Source organism: Onychostoma macrolepis, chromosome 03 (genome assembly GCF_012432095.1).
Source record: "Onychostoma macrolepis isolate SWU-2019 chromosome 03, ASM1243209v1, whole genome shotgun sequence".
Lineage (NCBI taxonomy): Eukaryota > Metazoa > Chordata > Actinopteri > Cypriniformes > Cyprinidae > Onychostoma > Onychostoma macrolepis.
In genome coordinates, this window is record NC_081157.1 from 52,324,271 (window position 1) to 52,337,208 (window position 12,938).

Below are 12,938 nucleotides of genomic sequence, written 5' to 3' on the forward strand. Positions count from 1 at the left end.
AACTTTACGGCAGTTACATTTTGCACAGCATTTGATGTTTCTTAAACTTTGGTTTACATATCCCACGGCCCCATCAGGAAGAGCCCTCAACAAAGTCTTACGCTGTCCGTGTTGATATTTATGGAACACATCTGTCCAAGCAAGAGTCTGGAAATGCTAGTTTAAATTGTCACGTGACAAATCAGATCTTCAATTAATTTGGCCAAATCAGATCACTATATATACTATAATGAGGACTACTGTATTTTAGCATCCACATCAACAAATGACAACGTTCAGTTTATTATTATTATACAAGCTGCAGTTAAGTTGTTGTCTGCTACTTTAAATGCTCAAGCTCTTTAAAGTCAGGTGAATTCTGATTGGCTGTTTTTATTGTTCATCAGCTGGAAAATTAATTCCAATTATATTGTTCCTCTGTCTTTTTAAATGTTAAAAAAATGAAAATAGATTCTGATGATATTGTTACTCTGTCATTAAATGTTAAATAGCTGCGGTATAGACTCATGTTTAAAATAATTCATATTAATATAGCTTGATACAGCTTTTTCTAAAAAAAAAAACCTTTTTCCTCTCATTTTGTTAAACTTAAACGCACAATTCTGCCTTTCTTTGCCTATTTCTCTTCATCTTAGTCCTTTACTCCGTCACTCACTCACACATTCTTTTTGCTCTGTTGTAAGGTAGAAACAGAGAGTTTGCATGATGGCCTTTTTCAGTTTTGTCAACTGAACAGCTGCTAGTGAGGGTCAGCGAGTTCTTGTCATGATGAGCCCTCGCCAGGTAAGGTTTGTAAAAAATTGTAATCAATATTTATTCATCAAATCCTCTGACCTGAATCTTTTGGGGAATGAGCTTAAATATATGTGTCTTAATTTATATGTTTAACCAACAGCATTAATTAAACATGGGGTCAATAGATATTTTCTTGTTTTACAGCCAAAATGGAAGACCAAAAACACAAAGAAAATCAATCACAGCAAGCCAGTCAAAGCAGTCCTGTTGGGAATGAACATGGTCTTCTTGTGCCCAAACAGAGAAGACAGAGAACTGAAAATTTGCACATTTCCATTGGTATGTATGTATTCAAGAAATAGTTAAATGTAGTACAGCATTTGATGTTGATCTCTCAAAGGACTCTTCAAGTCAGCAGTTATTATTTTTCACATACACATCTTTTTTTCATAGCTCCTAGAATGAGCAAATCAGCTGTGCATCATCTCTGGGATTTGGGAAGGAAATGATTGAATATGGTGAGTACTGACACCTGCACCTATTCACCAAAACTATTTCTCTGGAGTTATCATTGACTTATTGTTTTGTCTCTTTGTTTGAAGGTTTGAAGCCAGTTGATGAAGATATCAATTCAGTGGCCACCAAGTGAAGCACTGCTGCCTGAACCCATCAGATATCTGCTGTGAAGACTGCATTCACAAACAGATCTACTGCGACAGCTCAGATGTTACGGCCTATAAAAGAAACTTACCAACTGAACAACTGCAAGATAGTGGTAGCCCATAGTGATAGCCCATACCTCCAACAACATTCAACAGGAATCAATGGAAAGTCCAGTGCAACAATTATAAGTAATATTATATATTGTTTATTGATTTACAGCACCCTAAATGATTTTGTTCCTCCAGGACATCTACACCAGGTGGTTTGTGAAGAAAGCACGGAGGACCATCAGACTCCAGCCACCCCAACCATGGACTGCTTTCACCATTACCATCAACAGCACCCGCACCAGCAGACTGCGAGACAAGTTCTTTCCTCAAGCAATCAGACTGAACTGAACTCGTAGCATTAACACCACACACACCCCACCAACCTCTTATGTACTGCACTCCATCACTTACACTGACTGGACTCTGACTCACTATTATTCTGCACCCTGACATTATGTGTGCATTAATTCATACCGTACTGCACTGCAAAGGTATATGTGTACTGTGATTACTGTGTTTTATTATTGTTTTAATTTCGTGCTCTCTGTATAGTATAATATTTACCATATGTTGTTCTCTACATGTATTGTGTATGTGTGTATATATATATATATATATATATATCTTTAACTACATATGTTGAATATATATTCAATATGTGTCATCCATAATGTCATGCTGCAGTTTGCACAAAAGACTTTCACCACCTGTACGTGTTCATGGTATTGTGACAATAAAGTGATTTGATTTGAATTGGTCACATTTCTTTTGTTTGTCAGTACTGTAATGTGATGGATAACAACTGCAGATTGTTCATGAAATTGAAGAAGTTTATGATAGGGACATGGACAAGCAAGCAAGAGGAAGAAAACCAGGAGAGCTCTGATGATGAGAAGGAAACTGAATGTGATTCTATGATGCTCAAGACATTTCACCATGCATGCATTTGGGTGGCTTCATCTGATTATCTGATTAATATAATATGGTTTTAAATAACTATTTTTTTATTTCTCTTGAATATGATTTGTCTTTATATGCTACTTTAGCTGTTTTTATGCTGTATCCTCCAGTAAAGTATTGCACATGGTGTTGGATAATAAAGTATGGTGAATATTCTGTATTAAGGATGGTGTTTGGTACATACACCATTTCATTTTGTAAACAATACATATAATTACCATGATTGTTTTAATTAAGACATTATCATTAGGTCATATTAATGACTCTGTTACATTAGGGGAAGGCTGAAAGATGCATTAGAAGAGACTGTATGGACTAAATTGCTACAAGCACTTCATGCATACCTGAGGATTATTTACCAGGGAAAGATCAAGATGAATATTATAATGAAGATGAGCATGTACATTACTGATGTCCAACACTTGAGTAGGACAAAGATGCAATTTTTTTGACAAGACTTTTACAAATTCAAGGTCTTTTATGCTGTGATTCTTGGCAATGCACAAATTGTATGACTTTGCACATAAACTACACACTGTCTGTCTGTACCTTGTCTTACTGAATGACACATTGGCGTAATACTGTAATAGTACAATGAAGTGTCACAATATGTATTGGTTGTTTAATTTGGTGTCTTTGTTTACTGTCAGCACTGTATTCTTGTTCTTGATCTAATTAAATAAATGGAGCCCGTTCCAAATGGCGATTTTTGGGGTCCATTCTTATTCTAACTTGCCACAACTTACATAATGGCAAGTTGTTGAAAAGACAATCTAAAATAAATTTTCAGACATAAATGCAACTCAGCACAGTTTGTTGTCCATGATGAGAATAGATCTGTGTATGTTTTGCAGCCCTTCAATCCCCAGGGGCCCAGCAGAGGCCCCTGGAAGAGCAGAAAAATTTAACATTTCAAATGGCTGTAAATCAAAGTCTGATTATAGTATCAAACTGAAAATTGGCAAGACAACTACTTGTGCTATGTTTACTAAATAATGTTGGACACAGTTTTCAAACATATACGGAAAGGTGGTATAAAGGTGTTTAAAAAAGTGCTCTTAGTAAAATACCAAATTTCAGCCTGTCTCTTAAATATGTCATAGATGGTTGCACAATGAACATGTTTAGATATAACTTTGTTCAAAAAAGATTGTATTTTCCCCCAATTCATTATTAAACATTTTAAACTACATTACCCATAAGCCTCTGCCATTCTATCCATTGAACGCAAAAAGACCTATTTGTAGTTCAATGAAGTTATGCTTAGGGTTAGGGTTACGATCTCGGTAAAGAGGTGATTTCTCACGAAATAGCAACACTTAATTGTTAACTGAAGGTATTACTGACGCATTAATAACAGCAAAACGTACTTTGCAACATTAAGCGGTTTTTTAATTTGGGTTAAAAGATAGTCCAATCACAGTGAGTTCTGCGAGCGCCAAGAGAAGTTCAAAGCCAATGGCAACCCAGTTGAGCAGAGGCGTCACACTTACTTGTCCATATATGGTCATCTTCCGGGTTCTTGTGGTGAATGGACCGATAATAAGATAAAGATTTGTCTCCACTCAATATAAAACTGCGACAACAGATTGCATCGTGTGGTTAACCTAATTCAGCAATAGATTTGTTGATTACAGTGATTTTTTTATTAATTATTATTATTTTTTAAACAAGGGTGTAATGGTTTCCATTGTTTACACTAACATTAATTAATATACAATATTTAAACTCAAAGGTTTGCCTATACTTTAATTTGCTTACAAAAAAAACTACAACTCTCATAATTATTCAAACAACATCAATTTTGCTTCTGTAACATTTATAGTGTATTTATAGTGTATTAAAGATATACAATTAATTACCTCTGTATTTCCTGGAAATGGACCCTGCAATCTTGCCAGTCTTAGATATGCCAGTTGAACAATAGGAATAATAATAATAAAAAATATGAATCACACACTTCGTAGTCATTTCTCAGTGTTTATTGATATGTCAAACGTTTCCAAGACAAACATAGTGCCCAGAACAGCATTCTCTCTCTAGTTTGTCACTATGAAAAAAAAAAAATAATAAATTAAAAAAAAAGTAGTTGATAATGAAAATGTATCTGCAAAGACGTAATCAATTATAGTGAAATATAACAACTTAAATCAATGACTGATTGATAAAGTAATTAATGGGTACATAGAAACAAACATGTAACTAAAAAGTATGTAATAGAAGACCCCTTTTAAAAAAAAAAGTCTAATATTAAAAAAGAAAAAGAGAGTTTGTTTACAGAAAAACGTTATAAGATGCCAAATAATATTTTACAAACTGGAAGTTTTGAGCCTCCAATTGAAAAGACGTTATTTTTTTTCCCTTTAATGAACAAATAGGCCAAAAATGTATCTCCTGTAATCATTGTTTCTTCTATTGTGACTATATGCACGACAAATTAAAATGGTTGATAACAATTATAATTTTCTAATTATAAAAGTCATAGTGATAGCGACAGAAGTGCTCACAGTAGAGATGGGAGTGTTGACTGTAGAGGAAAAATTAATACACGTAGACATGCTAAGACTGGAAGTTGGTAGTAGAGAGAGACAGAGATGTGGAAGCTTTTGAAACGGCTGATATTGTGGAGAGCTGATGGAGTAGTATGTGAGAAATCCTGCAACACAGAAAGAAAGAGAATTTATCACATGAACAATTAAAATATTGACAACAACAAATGGCAGACAACAACACAACTATAGAGCGTGCTTATAATAAATAGAATGTTATTGTCTGTTGGTGTGGATGCTAAATGGTTCTCATTATAGTTATTTTTCTTGGTGTGAACAGCTTTAAGTGATCTGATTTGGCCAAATTAATTGAAGATCTGATTTGTCACGTGACGAGTTAAACTAGCATTTCCAGACTCTTGCTTGGACAGATAAATAAAAATCAACACGGACAGAAAGGCAGACTGTGAGATGTGGACAGATATCATGTACTGTTGGAACGGGAAGAGACTGCGCCAATTTGTAAAGATTAATAAAGAATACAATTGACTTAATATAAACTTTATGATACAAACACTCTGACTACTTACAATGGGCACAATCTGCACGAGAGTTGAGGCAAAGGCCAATGACAGCAGTAAGAGTAGAAGTCGTAGAACTTTGTAGGAATATACAGTATATCATATGAATTTGCTGAAATTCTATGGATTATTACTACTTCGGCGTAAGACTTTGTTGAGGGCTCTTCCTGATGGGGCCGTGGGATATGTAAACCAAAGTTTAAGAAACATCAAATGCTGTGCAAAATGTAACTGCCGTAAAGTTCAGTCAAAGGGTTAAGACCAACACAGACGTACCATTGGAAATGTTTGCCTTTGCAGCTTTTGGTCTTCTCCATAAACACACAAGATGGCCAAATTCATCCCTCTCCACAAACAAGACAAGAGTTCAACAGGCCTTCCTTTGGTCTTCCTTTTTAGCTGAAACAAAGAAAACAGAAAATGTTGAACCTTTGAAGGACTTTAGCCTCCCTGGCAGCTTCTTCAGGTTCAGCACTGAGCTTCGAGTACAAGTTACCTGTTAATATTAGCAGCTTTTTGACATAACCGATCAAAATTCGGTTCTGAGCTTTGAAAATATGCCATGATGAAAAAGAGAAAGGAAGAAAGAGAGCAAAAATGTGTAAATTAATTATGAATAACAGTTCAGAAAAATAGGCAAGGAAAAGCTGAGAGAGAGAGAGAGAGAGAGAGAGAGCTGTTAAACAGCTGCTGGACACTAAAGGTTGTTGTAGGAGATGGAGATGTATGTGATCTGAAGAAACTGCAAGACAAAAAAATATTGAATTACATTTTTTTTACATAAAAGTATTAAAGGCATGGCAAGTTATGTGATTAACTACAAATACCACATTAAAACTACGTTACTGTGGTAAAAACATGGTAAATGTTGTGTTTTTGTGCTTTAACTACAAATAGTACACAGTAAAAACACAGTTACTGTGGTAAAACACGGTAAGTGTTGTGGATACTGTGTTTTAACTACAAATACCACATTAAAACTACATTACTGTGGTAAAAACATGGTAAATGTTGTGTTACTGTGCTTTAACTACAAATAGTAACATTACACAGTAAAAACACAGTTTTCAAAGTATGTTAAGTGTTGTGTACTGTGCTTTAACTACAAAGAGTACACAAACACAGTAATTATAGTAAAATCATGGTTAGTGTTGTGCTTTTCAAATAGTGTGCAGTAAAAACAGTTACATTTACATAACAGACTATTTTATCCAAAGCTACTGTGGTAAAACCATGGTAAGTATTGTGTTTACTGTGTTTTAACTACAAATACCACAGTAAAACGACAGTTACTATGGTAAAAAGTGTTGTGGCCACTGGGCATTTAACAGCACTGTGATTACATTAGTTCAGAGGCATTCACAACTGGTTTGTAAAGAAAACGTCAAACTGCACTTGCTTAAACATTAATTGCAGACAATCAGAACGGTACCTTAAAAAACAAACCATAAAATAAAATAATGAACATACCTGGACAACGACGTACGGTGAATTGTTGGGTCACTCCTCCTTTTTTAATTAGTAACGATGGTAACGACAGTCAAAGGTCATTTAATGTGGACACACCAGACAAACGAGACTGTCGTAATTTCTAAGGCTGCTAGAGGGCGCTAGATTTAAAAACGTAATAACAGGTCGTAATACGCTGCTTGCACAAACGACCTATGGGGTCGTTTTTCGGAGGAGGACAGTCTCCTTTTGAGGCTGGATATTTGTCACCTATGGTATCAATTTAGTATCGATACCGAGGTATTACATCCTGGTATCGTACCAAAGCCAAAATCATGGTATCGAGCCATCCCTAATTACAAGTAAGGTTTGACAAAAATTTGGGTTTCCCTGATCGTTGTTTAGGTATATGTTAAGGTTTTTTTTGTTGTTGTTAAGCATTTTAGAATGTCCCTTTATTTCAGCAGGAATAAGCCAGAAAAGATGCACAAATCCGATGAAAACAGCACATAAATGAGCCTGTAAAATGTCGCTTAAACAAACTGTATAAGTGTGTTTGATAGTAGTGTAAATGTGAACTGCTGAACTCTCCTCAGAAGACTCTGTTGTTGTTGGTTATTATTGGTGGGGTTTGTCTGTGTTTTAATAAAGATCTGGCGCCAACCGCTGGACGCTCCGTGGATTTTCATTCACCTGAGATTTTACATTTATTATTTTTTAATCCTATTTTTAGTTTATTTACTTACTTAGGCCTGTTACTCCAAGGAGGAGCATAGGCCACTGACAATATTTCTCCACCTCGTCCTGTTCTATGCCAGCTTCTCCAGATCTTGCCATCTGTAGCCAGCTCTTTCCATCTCGGCTGTGACACTCCTCCTCCGTTTGCCCTGTGGGTTCCACTGCAGGGCTTGGCGTGTGATGGAATTCCTCGGTTTCCTAACCGAGTTCGCGTGTGCCCAATCCATCCCCATTTTCGTTTCTTTATTTCCACTTCTATTGCAGGCTGTTTTGCTCTTCCCCACAGCTCTTCATTCTTTATTTTTATAGAACTTCTAAACACTTTATTGTCCCTGTAATGAGTAGCCTATGAACGTGGGAAATTTCAAATCTATTCATAAATGTGAGTATAGATAAATATTGATGAATCCTGACACAAGAAAACGTAAAATGTTGCTGGTGCTCTTTATTTTTTAAAGGTTCTATGATCGTTATCAGTTTCTGTACATTAAAAACTGTAAATATGTTAATGATCTAAGTACTTTACTCCATTAATGTAGGCCTAGTTATAATAAGATTAATATGGATGTGAGGCTATGGTGTTGTTGGATAGGTATATAGGCTACCTGAGTGTTATTAGTGTTTTTGTAGCCTATTATTGATGTTCTATCCATGCCATATTGTGAAAAATAACAGTTTTGACTTTCATTCGAACACTTATAGACTTTCATCTTCTATCCTGACTCTTATAATCAGTTTCTATCAGCAAACACTCAGAATAAAGTGAGATGATCTGCTGATGATCCTGAGTGTCTTGTTGAATGAGTGTTGATCGTCTGAGACTCATCAATATTAACAGCTGCTGAAAACACTCTTTATTTCATGTCAATAGTTCCTGTTTTCACCTCCTTTATTATGCTGATGTCTTCAATGAAAGGAGCTTTAAGTGGCAATTTACAGGAGATCTGGTGTCAATACTGAGGCTATTTGTTACAAATCTGTAGGCTATTTCTTACCATTATTTAAATATATAGCTGTGAAAACAATCTGCAGTAAGTGATATATTTTATTTATTTTGGCAGATCAGCTCCTCAAATGCTGCAATTCACCTTCAATGAAGCTCCTCCCCCAGAAAACACATCATCATCAGTGAAGCTCCGCCCCCTGCAGTTCACCAATAAATGCTGGAATATTCCCATCAGTTTACAAGTGAAGACGAGCATCAGAGCATCAGGAAGAGCTGAAATCTGCAGAGACTGAGTTTATTAAAGAGGACAGAGAGAAGATGAGAGATCCAGAACCCTGCAGAATCAAACACACTGAAGATACTGAACAACAAACAGGTTGGTGTTTATTCTTCTCTCTTTATTAATAGTGCTGATGGTTATAACGCTTCAAGCAGATTTAGATTTGCTGTAATAGGAAAAATCTTTAGAGCGCTGCAATAATATAGTGCTTCCATTTCCATTTCATATGAGAAACTTCAAACAGCAAACGTATCAAAAGTGTAACAAAACAGTGCTACTAGTTTGAGCTGCTTATCAGCTCGGACCGATAATTGAGCGCCGCACAAACACTGCAAACATATCAGAGATCAGAACAGAACCAATGCTGATCTCATGACACTGTTACTGCTGCGAGATCCAGAGAGAAGCGTTCAGATTCTGCACTGAGTTCTCTGTTATAAACCCATCAAACACCGCTGATACAGTATGTGACGATAACTACAGGATAACATGGTGTTGTGGCAGAAATAGACACATGTTATTACCGCATTCATTTCAGGGTTTGTACAACCTTTTGAGAGAGAAATTCAAGCACTTTTCAGTGACAACACAACTATTTACAGCAATTTAAAAATGATCCAATTTAAATGTTATTTTTAATGAGATAACCAAATACATATTGTGGTAAACAAACAATTATTTAAAATAAAAAATATACATCAAATAACCACTATAACCAGTAGATGGCAGCAGAGGAGCACTTATTGGCTTATTAGTCATTCACTTTTACTTTTTGCTTCATATTTTGAAATTTTAAATTCACTATTATAAAATATCAAATAATTAAGAAATAAAATTTTGTCAAATGTTTTTCACTTTGTTTATGACTTGATAAAAGTCACAAAAACCTTTTCTTTTGCACTTTTTTTTCTTTTTGAAATTGGACAAAAAAATATTGCTGTTGTACTATGTGTAATAACGGGCAAGTAAAATAGCATAATATAAGTGATTAATATTAGCCTATTTTAATGAGATGAGTGAACTTTTGCACATTTCCCCTCTTTTTTTTTTTGTGATGTATAATAAAGTGAAAATTAAATGAAAAGTGTCAATTGCGCCATTAAATTTAGATCTGCTCATGCTGCTTCAATATTTTTGTACATCATTTTTACAGCATTGTAAATTATAACCAATCACACTCGACTCTGTTGATCTTATGTATGCAGTGGCCAATGAGATGTGATTAGAGTGAGATGAGATTAGTCATCGCTGAAACACCAAATTTTTGTTCAGTGCTGATGGTACATTTAATAAGAAAAAAAAGTAAAAATTTGATTTTGCACATTAATGCTGTACATTTTAAATAAAAAGTAAAATGTTTGATCAATGACCAAAATTTTGTATTATAATTATCTACTTCACAATGTTATATCAACATTCATTTTAATGTCCACATTTCTCTGCTTTTTCCAAGTTATTTAAAATGAACCACCTTTACTTTTATTGTAGAGTTGACTGAAGAAAACACAGAGAAAGAAGAATTGAGTGAAGTTGAGGAGAAAAATCATGTCAAAACTGGAGAAAAACCCTCGAGTTGCTTTCAAACCAAACAGAAAGATTTAAAGAAAAGAAGAACCAAGAAATCTTTCACCTGCTCTCAGTGTGGAAAGAGTTTGACAAGCAAATATAGTCTTGAGCTTCATATGAGATTTCACACTGGAGAGAAACCATTCACTTGTGATCAGTGCGGGAAGAGTTTCACACTATCATCACACCTTAAGAGACACATGAACATCCACACTAGAGAGAAACTGTACACATGTGATCAATGTGACAAAACATTCTTGAGAGCTTCATACCTGAAGATACACCTCAGAGTTCATATAAAGGAGAAGCCACATTCATGTCATTTGTGTGGAAAGAGTTTTTCATTACTACAAAGATTGAAATTACATCAGAAAATACACACTGGTGTGAGAGAGTACATGTGCTTTGATTGTGAAAAGACTTTTACTTCAGCGAGCTGTTTAAAACGGCATGAGATGATCCACACTAGAGAGAAACCTTACAAGTGTTCACACTGTGACAAGAGATTCAGTCAGTCAGCAAATCTGAAAACACATGAGAGGATCCACACTGGAGAGAAACTGCACACATGTGATCAGTGCGGGAAGAGGTTTGCACAAAAAGGACACCTTATAGGGCATATAAGATTTCACACTGGAGAGAAACCGTTCACTTGTGATCAGTGCGGTAAGAGTTTCTCACACTCATCAAGCCTTAAGGATCACATGAACTTCCACACTAGAGAGAAACCATACACATGTGATCAGTGCGGGAAAACATTTTTGAGAGCTTCAGACCAGAAGAAACACCTGAAAGTTCATACAAAGGTGAAGCCACATTCATGTCATTTGTGTGGAAAGAGTTTTTCGTTACTGCAAACTTTGAAATTACATCAGAAAATACACACTGGTGTGAGAGAGTACATGTGCTTTGAGTGTGAGAAGACTTTTACTTCAGCGAGCAGTTTAAAAGTGAGAGGATTCACACTGGAGAGAAACCTTACAAGTGTTCATACTGTGACAAGAGATTCAGTCATTCATCAAGCCTGAAAACACATGAGAGGATTCACACTGGAGAGAAACCGTATCACTGCACTGCATGTGGGAAGTGCTTTATTAAATTATCTTCTCTACGCAGTCATACAAAAAACAATCACAGTAAGTAGATCATCTTCAGATCCAGCTCTTTCATGTCTGATGCTGCGTCCTCACCAAATCCTTATCAAACATAATTTATTTCAAGTGCGCTCTTCTATCTGGGGCATGAAATATTGCCCCATTCATGACTGAATCACTCTTTTGAGTCAATTCTGTTCAAGGTCTTGAGCAAAGACGCCTGCAAAATGGTGTGCATTTGTTCACGAATCACTTTGAATGGTTTGTTCAGTTCCCTGCACGCACTGAATCATCTGAAGCGGTTTCTCATTCGTACCGGGGGAGATTTAAGAACAGGGAGAACATAAAGACCTTCAGACAATTGGAGCCAAATCTACAAATTCAACTGTTGTCCTGCGCTGAGGATCTTTATTAGCTGAACACCGTGTGTGTCGTCTGTGAACGATTCCACACATATTCATCTGATTTCATTTAGATGATATTTTGTAGCAGTGGTAGGAAACTAGATCGACTGTCATGTGAAATGTGTAAAGTGAAATGAATGAAAGGTGTTGATTTGTGGCATTTCATTTATAGTAGATTTACTTTATTACATAACATCAAATTTACGTTTGAGCGCGGTCTGCGATGTTGTGCATTATAACTAGGACTGTCAATCGATTTTAAAAAAAAATCGTGATTAATCGCATGATTGTCATGAGTTAACTTGTGATTAAATCGCAACTTAATTACACGTTTTTATTTGTTCTAAATGTACCTTAAATGAATAGTTTTCAAGTTTTTAATACTCTAATCAACATGGGGTGCACACTGGGAAAGAGAGACCTCGCGCTCACGCAGCAGTACCAGCGTGTCTCAGAAAGTAGCCTACATAAGGTTTGGGCAAACCCTAAAGATTTGTCTCTAGGCACTTTTTTGAAGACGGGGAAAAAAGTCACTAAACGGGTCTGCAAATTCGCTAAGTTGGCAACAGTGCATCTCCATTTCTCCAACTACAGGCTAGGCCACGGGTCAAACAGAAATGCGACATTAATCTCGCGTTAATAAAATTAGTGCCGTTAAAATTAATTTGCGTTAGCACGTTATTAATCTACTAGTGTCATATTTATCCATGACAGGCCTATCTATAATTATCATTATAGAAAAAAAATATATTAAGATATCATTTTTTGTCAATATCTCACACCAAAACATCACATCATGCTCTCTTAGCTGAAATAAAATAATGACAAATAGTGTACACTAAAGTGGAGCAGATGTTGAACTTTGTTTCTACAAAGACACTGACAGTTTTATTTATATTACATTATTTACACATTTATGAGAACATAACCCAACCCCTGCCCCTAAACCTACCATTTGTCAATAAAACACAAGATATAACAGG

At 35.6% G+C, this 12,938-nt stretch overlaps 2 protein-coding genes and 1 long non-coding RNA gene across 7 annotated transcripts in view; 2 read left to right on the plus strand and 1 right to left on the minus strand.

Moving 5' to 3' along the window:
• LOC131536508 (gastrula zinc finger protein XlCGF57.1-like) overlaps positions 1-3,058 on the plus strand; it is an 84,223-nt gene extending 81,165 nt beyond the window's left edge. For 2 of the 4 annotated variants that reach the window (XR_009269988.1, XR_009269989.1), the window contains exons 4-7: positions 684-783; positions 940-1,074; positions 1,189-1,253; positions 1,338-3,058. The gene's annotated coding sequence lies outside the window, so the exon portion shown is untranslated. Of the gene's footprint in view, positions 1-683; positions 789-939; positions 1,075-1,188; positions 1,254-1,337 lie in introns of all 4 variants that reach the window. The other 2 variants (XR_009269991.1, XR_009269990.1) reach the window with 2 other exon arrangements.
• Positions 3,059-4,989: 1,931 nt separating this feature from the next.
• Positions 4,990-6,985, minus strand: LOC131536600 (uncharacterized). Of its 2 annotated transcripts, none has more exons than XR_009270016.1 (3): positions 6,949-6,985; positions 5,488-5,877; positions 4,990-5,064 (listed from the first exon to the last, which is right to left on the minus strand). It is a non-coding gene; the product is annotated as an uncharacterized LOC131536600 (long non-coding RNA). The 2 variants fall into 2 exon arrangements; XR_009270015.1 differs by lacking the exon at positions 6,949-6,985 and adding an exon at positions 5,975-6,914.
• Positions 6,986-10,513: 3,528 nt separating this feature from the next.
• LOC131535831 (zinc finger protein 135-like) lies at positions 10,514-11,188 on the plus strand (the record flags this gene model as incomplete). Its single annotated transcript, XM_058768336.1, has 1 exon — positions 10,514-11,188. A coding segment is annotated over one exon (675 nt), but the record flags the coding sequence as incomplete, so codon positions are not given.
• Positions 11,189-12,938: the final 1,750 nt, after the last annotated feature.